The sequence below is a fragment of the Peromyscus californicus genome, unplaced genomic scaffold (assembly GCF_007827085.1).
Source record: "Peromyscus californicus insignis strain IS unplaced genomic scaffold, ASM782708v3 Scaffold_16__1_contigs__length_79575227, whole genome shotgun sequence".
Taxonomy (NCBI): domain Eukaryota; kingdom Metazoa; phylum Chordata; class Mammalia; order Rodentia; family Cricetidae; genus Peromyscus; species Peromyscus californicus.
In genome coordinates, this window is record NW_026294458.1 from 41,884,549 (window position 1) to 41,900,051 (window position 15,503).

General features: G+C 37.9%; 1 protein-coding gene across 1 annotated transcript; it reads right to left on the reverse strand.

Annotated features, from left to right (window-relative positions):
- Nucleotides 1-10,464: 10,464 nt before the first annotated feature.
- LOC128111534 (olfactory receptor 5H2-like) lies at nt 10,465-11,340 on the reverse strand. Its single transcript, XM_052739782.1, has one exon. It carries the CDS (start codon nt 11,338-11,340, stop codon nt 10,465-10,467), a length of 876 nt encoding a protein of 291 aa, XP_052595742.1.
- Between the last annotated feature and the right edge of the window lie 4,163 nt (nt 11,341-15,503).

Genomic DNA, 15,503 nt, shown 5'->3' on the forward strand with positions numbered 1-15,503 from the left:
ATCTCATTAATAACTATTAATTTTATTAAAATTCATAATATTGCAGAAGTAAATGTGGATTTTGAAATTATAACTGTTAGAATAGATTATTGAATTGAATTTGTATATATTATTATCTTCTTAATACAGTGGTAAATACACTTATATTCATTGATATGTATATATGAAAACTTTTAGTAAGTTGTTCTTATATCGGAATAAAGCAGAAAGAATGGAAATACTTTTAGTTTCATTTTATTAAGTTATGCATATACTAAATATCATAATCATTTTATTTCTCTCAAAAACACTTGAGTGTGATAGAGAGAAAATTCTGTTATTACACCTGAAAATCATGAGACATTTACTCTGTGTTGTTGGCAGTTTTGTGTGTGATTTCATTGAAGAAATGAATACCTCTGGAATACTCATAGGCATCCAATGTCTTTCCTGACATATTTGATGTGAAATGGTGAATTTCCTTTGATGAAAAAATTCAACTCATATATATATATATATATATATATATATATATATATATATATATATAAAATATAAATAGACAAATATTTGAACATAGTCAAACACACAAATGAAAATGCAGTCAAAGCCGTCAGGGTAAAGCCAGCCAATTTGAAGATGCTCTTAGATTGTTGCCCTTCTTGAAATAAGACAAGAAGTGATTTATTTCTGTGAACAATCCACAGGTTGACTTATTAAGAATGTAAGGAGACTGAAGAACCGAATAGTATACACCTACAGAAAGGAAAGAAAGAGATGTGGCATAGGGGAAGGAAGTATTTTTATTCTTCCTGCAATAACCAAAACCCTGAGCTCACAAGAACACACTCTATTTTTAAGTAACATCCAAATTTATTGATATGACTTGTACACACAGGGAGCTTTGAACAAAAATGACTTAAATTGAAGTTGTGGTGAGAGCATCTGATAACAAAGCACAGACTATGTGGCTGGGAATAAAAAGCCCTTGATATCAGAAATACTTTATCTATACTTTTTGTAAAAAAATAGATACGATCCATCTACAGATCAAACCTTACTATCCATCTCTCAAAAATGGTATTACGCACATTTTCACACTGAAACTGATATTCTCATCCTCAAGACCATTTGCCTGTGTCTCTGCAATAGTTTAATTGTTTATTTCTTCCATCATGTTCTCCCTGTCTTCATTCCTAAACATTACTACCAGGTGATTCTTCAAACAGCTCTCAGGTGAAATTGTAGTCCTTTTCAGTAACTTTCAATGTATTGTTATTGATACCAGATTATATGTATATATCATACAGCTTACCCTGACCTGTATAAGTCACTTGGTCAAGAATATGTACAGAAGATTTTATATATATATATATATATATATATATATATATATATATATATATAGGCATATAGAAACACAGATGCAAATATATATATATATATATATAATTTTCCTTAGCTTGTTCATGTAGCATTATTTGAATTTCTTACCAAGAAATCTTTGATTTAATGTCTGAATTTCTTCCCCCACACTTTTCTTACTGAAACCTATTTTATAGATATGATAAGAAATGCTTTGGGACATAATTTCCCCATGTCTAAGAAATGCTTTTGCTTCTAATACTTTTAACTCAACATCAAATCCCACCTTCTCCATCTGCCCCTATCTTCATATACAGCAGTAATGGTCTGTTTTCTTTGAGGTTGTCTCCAATATTACAGCTTCCATGATGTATTTTCAGATTTCCCCAAAGAGGATAAGGATGTTCTGTAATTCATAACATTTAGAAATTTATATTAAAGGAGAATATCCTCCTTCAGCCAAACTCAATCTTAGATAAAATCATTGGGATTATAAAAACCTTTTATATTATAACTGAGAAATGCTACTGTTCTACATCCATCAGACCTTAAATAAAAATTTGTTTACTATCTTACACCCAAATGATCTTGGTGGCACCAGTGCATCAGGTCTGGGAAGTATCCACATTTCTTTTTTTAGTTTTTATTACATGTGTGTAGTTTATTCATTTCTACTGATGTATAATGTTCACATTGTATTGATGGTTTTCTGCCAATTTCTGCTTGTCAATTCGTTGCTATAATACAAAGACAAAACTGATAATATAACCAACTGGAATCTATTTCTTCTGCTATTAAGGTCTCTGTATCTGATTTTCCTTTGCTTGAGATGGTAAACACTAAATGCAAGTATATAAACACTCTATGTAATCTGCTAGCACTTACTTTACTTTGGATGTATACAGAAGTAGAGGTTGGGGCCCACTCAGAAACTAATATGTCCTCTGTATCATTGTCTTGTATGTATCAATTTTATAGATTTCAGTATTCTGATTTTTCATTGGCTCAATTTTATTACTTTATGCCTATCACTCATCCAAACCACTCATCCTCAGATACAAGCTCTTCTTCCCTTCCCTTATTACTTTTATATATAGATTTCATTATTCAATTGAGAAAAAAGAATAATGTTAAAATGCGTTTTTTTGCTGGGGCTGAAGAGATAGCTCAATGTTTAAGAGCACTGGCTGCTCTTCCAGAGGACCTGGTTTCAGTTCCTAGCATTTACATGGCAGCTCACAACTGTCTGTAACTTCAGCTCCAGGAGATTTGACATCACCACACAGCTATACATTCAGGAAATACAGCAGTGCATATAAAAAGCAAATTTTTAAAAAATAAATCATAAAAATGGATTTTTGCTAAACTTATTTTTGACATAATAGACATAAACATTTGAAAAGTTTTCATTAGGTTGTCGAGACTTTCTATTGCTGTCTTGCCATGGAAATATTATATAACACTCCAAGGGATATCTTGAACCAAAAATAATCTCTTAATAATGTCTTTCCTGTGAAATAATATTCATATTACCTTTAGGAGAGGAGCAAGCACTCTAGTCAAAACAATCCCTCCTTTCCTTCTTTGTGGTTCAGAAGAAAAATAAGATGTAAGGGACAAGATCAGTTGAATCATTGTACTGTCTAAAGCAGTGATTCTCAACCTTCCTAATGCTGTGACACTTTAGTACAGTTCTTCATGTTGTGGTGACCCTCAATCATAAAATTATTTTTGTAACTACTTGATAACTGTAATTTTGCTACTGTTCTGAATCATAATGTAAATATCTGATATGCATGATATCTGATATATAACCCTTGTGAAAGGGTCATTTGACCTCTAAAGGGGTCTCTATCCACAAGTTGAGAACAGCTGGCCTACAGGAAACATTTATTCTTCAGAAGTTAAGATGTCTAGGCAAACATTGCAAATGTTTCCATGAAAATGAAACAATTTTTGTTAATGTGTCTATTTTGCTTTTCATTTCTTAATTTAACCCATATAACTACATATGTAATTGTTGCTATATAATACATGCAAAATACTGCCACAGGATGTAATCAGTCTCTTTTGTTGGGGCCACCATCCTACAAATAATGACATGGAGACTTTTTAATTATGAAAGCTTTTTATGGTGCCTTTAACACAGTGTGATCCAATATCCTGCAACAGCAGGTCAGACCACTGTAGAAAATTCTTAATTAGTGTGAGCGAGGCTACTACAGAAAGTCCTCATTCACCATAATACATGTTAGCCAAGAATAAAATGCCATATGGCAGGGATACTGAAGGAATTCCACTACTAGTTAAATGCCCAGCAGTGTTGTTATGGGGATGAAGCCTCAATTGGCATCCACATATGTTAGACTAGGTGGTATATGATTTACACTTTTTGGGGTCTTCACACCTGAATACAAGCCCCGAGAATTATGATCAGCAGTTGTAAGATTCCAGAGACACCTGCTTAACCTCTGTAACAGTGTGTCAAGATGCAAGACATGCTGTATAAAAGGAGTAGTTTTTAAGATATTTTTATTCAATTTTTTTCATATGATATATTTTGATCGTTTCTCCTTCCTCCAATACTTCCCAGATCCTCTCTACATCCATACTCACACAACCTTAAGCTCTTTGTCTCTCCTCCTCTCTATCTCTCAAACAAAACAAAACAAGAAACAAAAACTAAACAAGCAACCCAAAACCAAGAAACACAATCCTCCTCATGCAAAAACACAAAATCAATAAACAAACAAACAGGCAAACACGGTAAGACAAAAAAAAAATACCACTGAGTTTCTTTGTGTTGGCCAACTACTCCCAAGCTTGAGGCCTGTCCTGGAATATGCTTCATATGCCTAGTGAGACTCCAATGAAGAAAAACACTGAAGTAGCATAGCAACACAATGATGTCTAATGGCATGTTACTATATCTACAGATCAGTGCCTCGCTCAACCCATGTCAGAGAAGCTTTTAGTTTCAGTAGATGGGAATCAGTACTGGATGTTGTACAAAAAATAAGAGAATTTGGAGTACTCAGTCCTCAGTGAGATGTCTTCCTCAAACCCCTCTGCTCAAGGCTCGGGAATCTATGTAGAAGGGGAATCAGAAAGGCTGTAAGAGCCACAGGTGATGGGTGACTCCAAGGAAACAATGTCTTCAACATACAAGAGGACTGATTCACATATGAATTCACAGAGACTGTGGCAGCATGCACATGTCCTGCACAGGTTCAGGCCAGATGGGGTCCTGGCACTGAGAAGGGGAATTTAACACAGGATCCCACTCCTAGTCATGAGGCTCTCTGCAACTGATAACCATTACTAAAGGGAAAAATCTGTCTTCTCCCATGGAGTCTCACTGCATATATCAATCACATTCCAGGATAGGCCCCATGTCTAAGAGTAGTTGCCCAACACAAAAGGAACTCAATGATATTTTTGTGAATTTTTTATTTCATTTTGCTTTGGTTGGGCATTTTTCTCCTATTGGTCTTTTGCTTGTTTTATTTAATAGTACTAGGTTTTCCCCTAGTGCCCATGACCACTTTAGCAGTGTCAGGAATGGATTCCATCTCTGGGAGTGAGCCTGGTATCACACCAAAGAATGGTTGGCTAGCCAATAAAATCTGTGCTGTTATATCTTACAATATTGTAAACCTTATTACAAGTATGTCTTGAAGGAAGGCTGCTGCTGTAGGTCACAGGGTTTCTGACTGTGTGATACTGATTATTACTTTTTTCATCCAGAAGTATGCAAAGTACGGTCCAGCACTATGAGTGCTAGTCAGTAGGAGTAAAGCTAGTTAGGCACTGGTTCAACTTCTCCGTGTTCCATAATGTAAGCAAGTGCCATGTTCAGTGATAGGGCTTTACCATGTGGTTGTGGGGAGTAACCAGTAGCCTTGGCAATAGCTGGTAATGTTTAGACATTTCCACAGGTCTCCTTTACCATCAGTTCATCAAGATGTGACCCATTCCTAACGCTGGAGGTTTCCCTTTCATATATATCTATATTATTAGATGTTCCCACAGCAGTAGCTTTCCATATGGTTTTTCAAATGCCTTCTAATATTAGTTGTCTCTCCTCATATTCTATGCTTTAACCCTCTCTTTCATGTCCTTATTTAATCATCCTATTGTTTACCTTTTTGCTCTCTATAACATTGTATTCTATTTTCCCTTTCTTAAGGGATCCTCTTCTCCCTCCTAGTCCCTTACTTGGCACCTAATCTCTTTGGTTATTTAGATTGTAGCATGCATATAAAAATCTGAAAAGTTAACACCCACATATAAGAGATTACCAACATTGCAAAAAGTGTGATTTTTAACCTTGGGATTTAATGTTGCTTTTTTTCAGTTGGTTTTGTACAATCTCTCTCTGTCTCTGTCTATCATATGTATATGTCTCTCTCTTTGTTGTACATCTCTCTCTGTGTGGGGGCGGGTATATATCTTGAGAAAGTACCTGCAGGTGCTATGTATTCATACTGATGGAATTTTCTCTTCCAGCAGCTTACATAGCTATGTTCTAACACCATGAATGCTAGTCAGCAGGAAGAAAGCTTCTAGATTATTTCCAGCATGATTTCTCTGTGTCACATCTGCAAAGTTTATTATGTTGTCATCCACAGATTCTTACCCTTTGGTTTTGGTGGGTTATCAAGAACAGTAGCAACAGCCACTACTGTTTTGGAAGTGTCTGTGGATTCATTGGCCATAGCATCCTAGTGGAGATGAGAGGACAACCTTTGAGAATTGGCTTTCTCCCAACATGTGGATCTCAGGGATTGAACTCAAATCATGTTTGATGGTAATCCCCTTATCCACTGAGTTATCTTACTGGCCCTGAATCTTACCTTTTGAAGGTCAGATTAAACAAAATATCATGTAAAGAAAGAGTAAATTTATACTTTGCTTCATTATTGAATATCTTCTATTTCTTTTAGCATTTATGATTCTCAGACCTTTGAGCTTTGACTGTAATTTATATTGTTGACTCCATAAGTGTCAGACATTGAAGCACACTGCAGGTTTTCTCAGACTAGCAGGTTATACACTGCATATCATAGAACTTCTCAGGTTTCATAATCATGTGAACCAACACAATACCATTTTAGCTAAGTGGGTAGCTAGATGTAGATAGATGCATAAATGGAAGCACAGTGGAGGGAAAGATGAATGGATTTTTGGAGGTATAACCACATATGTATATTTATTATACTATATAATTAATTGAATTACTTCTTTTCTCTGGAAATCTTTGAAATTGTAATTTCTCACTGCAAATGTGGTAAATTTTTTTATTCTCTCAAAAATAGAGGGAAGCACTCAGCTCAGGTGATTGAAAGATACTCATGGACCAACCTGGGTCCTCACAGTCCTGGCTGGTCAAAGGCGTCCATAGGCCTTCTTTAAGCCACTTGACACAGGCAAGTGAAGGACACTCACAGGCCAGCCTACGTCCTCACAGGATGGGCTGGTTGAAGACATCCGCAGGCCCATCCAGTGCCATGTAGATAGGTGTCATTATGATGAGCAAATACATGGTGGAGAAATGGGAGAGGAGAAACAGAATGGTAGAAAGAGGTGGAATGGAAGAACTGAAGGATGTAAGGAACAGGCTAATGTAGGTAGCCAGGGTGATGTCTGGGCCCAGGCTGCTGTCAAGGACCATGTCTTGAGTCCACGTTTTTACCTCAGTCAGGGTCTATGTTGACATCCATGACTGATGTTGCCACTAAAGCCCACAAGGATGCATGGGGTCTGGGCTGTCACCTGTGTCCATGTTGATGTCTGAGGGCCATGCTGCCACCAGGGTCATGCTGATGTGGGTGGTCTGTGCTGTCACCTGGGGCCATGATGACATGCGGGCCTGAGCTGCTGCCCAGGGCCATGTCTGGGGCCATGGCCCTACAGCAAGCAGCCAGGGTCTGTGTTGATGTCCATGATTTCAGTAACCACAAAAGACCATGCAGATACTCAGAGTCTGTTTAGGCATTTGAGTCCATGTTGGTGCCAAAAGCCATGCTGATCTGAGTAGCCTGTGCTACCACCCAGGGCCATGGTGACATCCAGCCAAAGGCCATTTCTGGGTGCATAGCCCTGGGGTAGCCAGGGTCTATGTCAATGCCTGTGCATCTTATTGCCAGTGAAGGCCATGCAAAGACCCAGGGTCTGGGCTGTCAACTGGGTTCAGGTGGGTGTCGAGGATCATGCTGCAGGTGGGCCTATACAGATCTGGGTGGCCTGAGCTGCCACAAGGTGCCATGGTGACATTCAGGCCTAGACTGCAGCAGAGGGCCCTATCTGAATCTGTTTCCCTTCAGTAGGCAGAGTCTAGGTTGATGTCTGTGGCTCATGTTGCCACCATAAACCAAATGGATACCTGTGGTCTAGACCACAACCTGTGGCCATGTTAGTGTCTGAGGGCTGTGCTGCAGCTGGGATCATGTTTACCTGAGTGGCTTGGACTGCCACACACAGCCATGGTGTCATTCATGCCCAGGCTGCTGCGGAGGGTCATATCTGGGTCCATCGCCCAGATTCTGAGTTGATGTCCATGGCTCCTGTTACCACCAAGGTCTATGTAGATGCCCAAGGTCTGGCTGGCCACCTGAGACCATGTTGGTGTGTGAAGGCCATGCAGCCACCAGGGCCAAAGCAATCTGGGTGACCTGCACTACCACCAGGGTAATGGTGATATCTGGGCCCAAGATGTTGCCTAGGTCCGTGTCTGAGTCCATGTTTCTGCTGCAGCTGTGGTCTCTGTTGATGTTCATGGCCCTTGTTATCACAGGTGGACATAGGAACCATGTGTGTTGAAATCAGAGGGCCTTGGTGAGCCAGCCCCACCTTCGTTGGTCTTAGGATAGCTGGCCCTGCCTCTCACTAAGCATTCCAGCAGGAGAACTGGCTCTGCCCGTCATTGGAGAGCTGGCCTCTGCACTTGGAAGGGATGGTCTCACCTCTTACCATGGGAGTAGGAGAGCTGGCTTTGACCCTCACCTGAGAGGGTGGACCCAGTGGCCTGGACTGACCAGCTCAGCTAACACCCAGACCCATATCCTGGGCCTTGTGTTGGCTCACCCTAACATCTACCCTATATATGACCTACTAGGGAGTGTAAAGGGTCAGGTAGCCCCGGAATGGTAGCCACAGGATCCCCATGACTTGGAGCAACAGCAGGATATCTGAGAGGAGTTTAAGTGATGATGGTGTGCTAGGGGCCATAGGCCTTGAACCAGACCAATGACTCATTGAATGAACATTTGCAAGTGGGGCTGATAGGACAAAAGGGTATACTGTGTAACACCCTGCAGCTTTCAAGGCTACTAGGATGAATGAAGGGGTGTTGGAGAGGTAGGAAAGATAGGGGGATGGGGTGGGCTTTTTGTTTGTTTTTAGTTTATTTCTGGGGGGAGTTCTTTTGGGGAGATGCTGCAGGGATGAGGGGCAAATATGGAGGGACTGGGAGGTGAGTGGTATTAGGGTGCATGATGTGAAATTCCCAAAGAATCAATAAAGAATTATGTTATATATATAAAAAATAGAGGGAAATATACTGTCACTATTATCTGTTTCCTTGAAATACAGTTCATACGCAAGGTACCTTCTCTCAAGGTACCTTATTACAGCAAATAAACATTTTGTGTAGAATTTATTTGAAAACCATGTACCATATTCCAAACTTTACAATTAAATATCCATTAAGTAATACATACACATTTGATTATTTTTTTAAACCAAAAACATCATCTTCAAATATCAGCTATACAGAGTATACACTTTATATTTCCAAATATGTCATGAAACTTTTATAGCAAGCATAAGAATTGAACCATGTTAATGGACCAGACAATTTGGTGAATTTCAAGAAAGTATAAGGGCTGGGTTGTTCAGAGGATGAATCCAAACAGAGAAATGTCTAGATCGGGAATGTATAAGGCCAGGTTGTAGAGCGCTCTGGATTACTGGGAGGACCCAGTGCTTTTCCCGGCCTCTCAAGAATGTAGCATCCAGAACTTGTTTATTTTCTTGTATTCTCCAAATGACCGTTACACACTATGACATCATTTCATCAAACCATTGTTTGAAATTTTGTAAGATGAGTCTAAAATACATCACTGTAAATGACACATTTCACCAACCTTTCCATATCACCGAGTTCTTCACCTTCATAACTTCATGGCTCTTTCTAGGTTCACGCTTTTTCCTTTGAATTCTGGAGAATCAAGACAGCCCCCTTCCAGTTGTGCCGCTGTCTCTTCATTCCTGGTTCATTGGGAGTAACCTGATGTCTTCAAATTAATAGAGATCATCAGATTGCCCAAGAAAAAAAGAAGCAGAACTGGACAGACTTGCAGAAGGTGCTGGGGTCTGTGAAAAGAAGGCACTGGCTTCTCCCTCCTCAGGAATGCCTTAAATGAAAACATGCTCTGCTACCTCCTCAGGAATGCCTTAAATAACAACACATTCTGCTAGTTAGTGCTGCTTTCACTCTTTAGCTTCTGTCAGACTTACTCCACATTTCCACTTCTGTCTCTTTCCCTGAGGGATATGTGAGCCCAATCCTTACAGCAAACTTTACTAGTTGCCTAATCAAGTGATACAAAATACGCTTTATTAATAAGCTCATTCATGAAATCACCTGTGTTCGGCTACAGAGGTTCACTGCTACTGTGTAGTGAATGAGATATTCCTTAGTCTCAGGCTATGAAATTATATCAATGAAAAGGAATAATATTTAACACTTAAGTGTAGACTAGAGAGTTTACATTATTTTGCATTTAATATATTCAGAATACCAAGTTGAAGATCATGTAAGCATATAAAATATCCTCACTTAGTTTCCCATCTAATCATCATAGTATGCAGTGGATACTTAATTAAATTTCATTATAAATTTTGCAGGGTATGTAGAAGTAAAAGAACTAGCTAGTTACTAATGATGAGCCTGAAAAGTGAGGATTTTTTTTGCAAAAAAATGTTTCAACATATGTCAGAAAATATCCAAATTTAACCTCCCTAAATGTGTCCATTGTGTTAAAAAGAAAGTATTTTATTAGATCTAAACATTTCTCCTTAATTTTTTTCTAACAGAATCTATAACTTGCTTATTTCTTAGTAGTAGATAATTGGGTTCAACACAGGAATTATGACTGTGTAAAATAGGGAGTCAATCATGTTCTCATCATCTGCTTGTCTAGAGGCAGGACGCACATACATGAAGAGAAGGGGGCCATAATACAAAGACACAGATAGAAGGTGGGCTCCGCAGGTGGAGAAGGCTTTCTTTATGCCCTTGAGAGATTTACTCTGTAAGATTGTAAAGAGAATACATGTGTAAGAGACTAAGACAGTCACCATGGTGGATACCTGAACAGTACCAGCCAAAGCAAACACCAACAGAAAGCTAATGGAAGGATCTGAACAGGAAATCTTTAAAAAAGGCATAACATCACAGTAAAAGTGATGTATTACATTGGAATTACAGAAAGTTAGTCTGACTAAAAAGACTTCATGAATTAAGGCATGAAGAAAACCACCTACAAATGACAAAATTACTAGTTGGAAACATAGTCTATTGGTCATAATCATTGGATAAAGTAAAGGTTTGCATATAGCTACATAGCGATCATAAGCCATTGAAGTCAAGAGGAAGCACTCTACACTTGCACTGAATGCGAAGGAGAAAAATTGTAACAGGCATTCAGGAAGAGAGATCTTTGTAATTTCAAATGACAAGGTGATCAATAACTTAGGTGTCACTGTAGATGATAACCAACTATCCACAAAGGCTAAATTGCTGAGGAATAAGTACATGGGGATGTGAAGGTGAGGATCACTCCAGATGAGAGTGATCAGACTGAAGTTCCCCACAATGGTGACAAGGTAGATCACCAAAAATGCCAGGAAGAGGGGGACTTTCCACTGTGGTTGATGTGTGAGTCCTTCTAGGACAAATTCTGTCAGCAGTGTTACATTCTCCACATCCATGTTCTTCAGGGATGTCTCCTGAAATGGAATAAAAGAGGATTCCTTATTTATGAGTGGACATTGTTGGAGGAGCCTTGAAATAAAACTATGCATTTATGTGACTACCCTCTCTATTTATGGTATGATAATTTATGGAAATCAGGGAGAAATGAGTGAATACCCTGTCTCCATGTGTTAGGCAAAGTATTTTGTAAGTATCCTCAAAAGTTTCCATAAGTCTTGCATATACTAGGAATGATTTTCCTTCTTTGGTCTGTTTCTAAACATTCACTGAGATGAGATAATTTCATTTTTTTCTCCAATAGTTTCCTTTTAGAAAATTACTGAGTAACTTTGTGAAGCCAAGAAAACAAGCCACATAAATAACCAGTAATTGCAGTGATTAAATATGTTTTAGTTGGGCTGGGCTTTGTTCTTTGCAATACCAACATAATTAAAAGTTCTAAATTTTGTTTTTGATCAAAAAAGGTACAAACAGCAACAGACTTTTCTGTGTATTTTCTGATACATAGGTACACATGTGTGTTTGTATGACTTAATTATTTTCAGAAATAGATGAAAATTTAAGAACTAACATTGACTTGCATGTTAAAATTTTTTATTTGAATATGCATTTAATTGAAAGAAAATCTTTTTCTGATTCTGATCTTTTAATCAGAATCAAACAAGAGGTGCATTCTATAAGAAAATTTTGAGTATATTTTTAAATGAGTTTTATATTATTACTCTTGTTACTTATAAATTATTTCATGAGGTCTTTACAGATAGGTTCACAAATAATTAAAAACCATTTAAGGAATTTGAGTCTTCTAGCTATGTATTTTGCTTTTCTGGAGGCACACAGAAAATTCTTGAATAGCTTCCCATTCCCACTTATCTATTTGGACATCTTTTCAGCAAAATTTTAAGCTATGAATTAAACAAAATGTCTACTTTCTTTATAAACAATATGAATAATATAGAAATCATTTTTCTTACTCATTTATCTTGAAAGAACTCAAAGAGAAGATTAAAGGTCTTTCTTAGGTTGCATAAAGTAGAAAAATCCAGTGCTAACACAGAAGTCAGGAAAGTATGTGCAGCAATGTTTCCATCTTGATTCATCTTGGAGGCTGCGTGTCTCAAACTGAGGAAATATTGGGTTTATAAAATGTCTTCAAAACAAGAGCTCACCGATTGGACAAGAGCATGCCCATGTCAAAAGACAAAAGCATAGAAAAGTAAATTATCCAAGGGAGCAGAGAAAGTCCCTTTGGGACGCTGACTGCTCTCCTGGGTATTGCAGAGTTGAACCATCCACAGTGAAACTCAAACAGTTCCGTTGGGTTTTATAGCCTCTGGAATCACAGACATCAGGTCACTCCAGGTAGTTTTATATCAAAAAATTGATATTGTACTAAACCACTCTATCTTTTAATTCAGGTGATACTTCTGATATGTTTAGGCAAACTTTGGTTTATATATAAAATATGTTCTCTGTACTTCAAGTTCAATAGCTATGTCTGAGCTAATCAAGACATGATTTTAGTAAGACCAAAGATCTGGACTTTTCAGGAGCCAATTATAACTGAATTGGTTGTGATAATTGTGGCTTGAACTATAGGTCTGCATGTAGTTCTGCCAGTGTAAACTGAAATCTAATGGGAAATTAAATGAGGTGACTGTCATAGAGAAGGAGAAAAGCAAAAACAAATACGAAAGACCTCCATGGAAGGTGGCTAGAACTCTATCTCCCAACATAAATGCCTCTGAGTTTCTGTGATAGCCTGATAAAATGCTGAATTTCCTTCAGTAGCTAGGTTTGGAGCTCAGGAATCTTCTTTCATGGAATGGTGATCCTGTGTACATTTGCCAAACATAGTCATAATTAGATAGCTTTGAACATTGCTAAAACCACAAGACGTAAATGTGTAGTATAATTTAATTATGCCCCCATTTGTGTGTGAATGCCTTTCTGTGTGTGTGTGTGTGTGTGTGTGTGTGTGTGTGTGCGCGTGCGCGTGCATGCACGCACGCATGCAAAACATAAATATTGGTAAAAGAAATGTAGTAAAGTCAGTCACTATTATGGTTGTTTATTACTTCCTGTCAGTAGTTTTTGTTTTACTTAGTATAGATATTTCTACTTGGTTTGGGTTCTACTTTCTTGGAATATAGTTTTCTTTCATTTTATTTCCATTCTGTATATGTGTTTTCATGTGCTACTGAGAGCAATTTGTTGGGCCTGTTGATCATTCAATCAGCCAGTGCCTGTCTTTGAAGTGGGGGGGCATGACCATTTTGTTTATTCAGAAAGAATATACTAATTCCCTTTGTATTGTTTTTCTTCTCTTTGTTTTCTGTCATTTGCATTTTTATTTTTTCCCACACCACCTCTTTCTTCTCACTCATCTCAGAGGTGTACTAGTGTGCTGATTAATCATGGTTGACTCCTAATTTTCTTTATCTCTGCTCTTAGTAAGGTTTTTGTTTCTTTCCTGTGTTATTGTTATCACATCTGTAATGCTTCCTTATCCCTGTGTAGACTTGCTTTAATATCTTCTGTATTGCTAGTTTCATGGTCATGAATCTAATATATGATTGTAGGAGAAAGATTTTATTTCTCCAATCCTTATAACAAGTCCTTTGTATATGTTTATCTGGGTTGGTAGTTACTTTATTTCTGCTATTTTCTTGATTGATTTTTATTCTTTCACAATTTGATGCATGTGTATAATGTATTCTGACCACTTCCTCTCTCCCACATCCTCCTTTACTCCCAGCCCCACTCATTCCTTTCCTCTTGGTTTGGTTTGCGGACCCATTTAGTGTAACCAGGACCATCGTTGTGAGCATGGGATTAGAACTATTCACTGGAGTCTCATAGGCTCACCAGTGGCTGCACAGTTGAAGGAAATTGTTGCTCCCTCTCTTTTAATTCATTTTTCATGACTTGAAATTCATCATGCCACACCATTGTGACCTTTAGAGTTCATACTGAAAAACTATGCTGGCATTCTTGTGGATTTGCCTGAAGATAGACTTCACACACATCTCTTGCAGCTTTCAGTTTTTTTCTGTACACTTGTATGATAGTTTGAATGAGAATGGCCTCCATAGGTTTATATATTTGAACACTCGGTCCCCAGTTGGTAGAATTGTTTGGAAGGACTAGAAGGTGTGATCTTGTTGGAAGAATTGTGTCATTGGAGGTCAGCTGCCCCAGTGGATGTTCATGGAATCTAACCCTCTAACACTGTAAGCTTCAAAATAAACTTTCTTCTTTAAGTTACCTTGATCATGGTATTTTATCACAACAGAAAAAAAAGGAACTAAGATGTCTTGACAGTTAAATATAATATGTAGTACAGAATTTCTTTTTTGGTCATGTTTCTTTCATGTTCTAAATGTCTCCTGTATACCTATTTCCATATCTTTTCTAAGATTTAGGGAATTGTCTCCTAATATTTTACTTAATGTGTTTTTATGCTTTTATCCTACACTGTAACCCTTCCATCCATATCAAGAAGAGTTTTAGTGAATAAGTCTTTCTCTACATGTGCATAGGAGGTACAAAAAATGAGCAATTTCAAGATAGAATTTTTAATCAAAAGGGGAGCAGAACTTAAATATTTGGCAAATTCTCTTTAGCTTGTTTGTGTATATTGAACTTTGTGAGAAAGAGCAACTCATCACAATATAATAGGGGCAAAAGCCAATCCCAAAGGCAATTAAAGATTCAGTTATCTAAACAGAACTCAGGGTATGCTTTTCAGGAAAAAAGGTAGTCAGGCTTTTTCCTTCCTATTAGAGGCCCAGATTGCAACAACCCTGAGGGGAGAACAGTCTCAAGACTGCCCCTGTTTCCCATTACAGAACACATGTTCTCCGTGGGAAAGGTATGAGGATAAGCTAAAAGTCTTCTGGGGATTCCAACTCTACATGGATTTCAAGGAATTCACACCAAATATGTATCAGAAAACTGACACATGTCAATCCACTGTATGGAATTTTTCACTGGTACAGTGAGGCTCCCCACAGAAAATCCTGATCTCACCAAGATGTGTATGTCCAGGCAAAACCCATTATGTATTAAGGCTACTACTGCAAGAAGTCCAACTACAACAATTCTGGATAGAGTCATGGTGGTAGAGTTATGGTTGATATCAGTGGTGCTATGGAGG

What these genes read in the sequence shown, in the direction of transcription:
- LOC128111534 (XM_052739782.1), bottom strand. Translation starts at nt 11,340, where the DNA reads ATGGATGTGGAGAATGTAACACTGCTGACAGAATTTGTCCTAGAAGGA.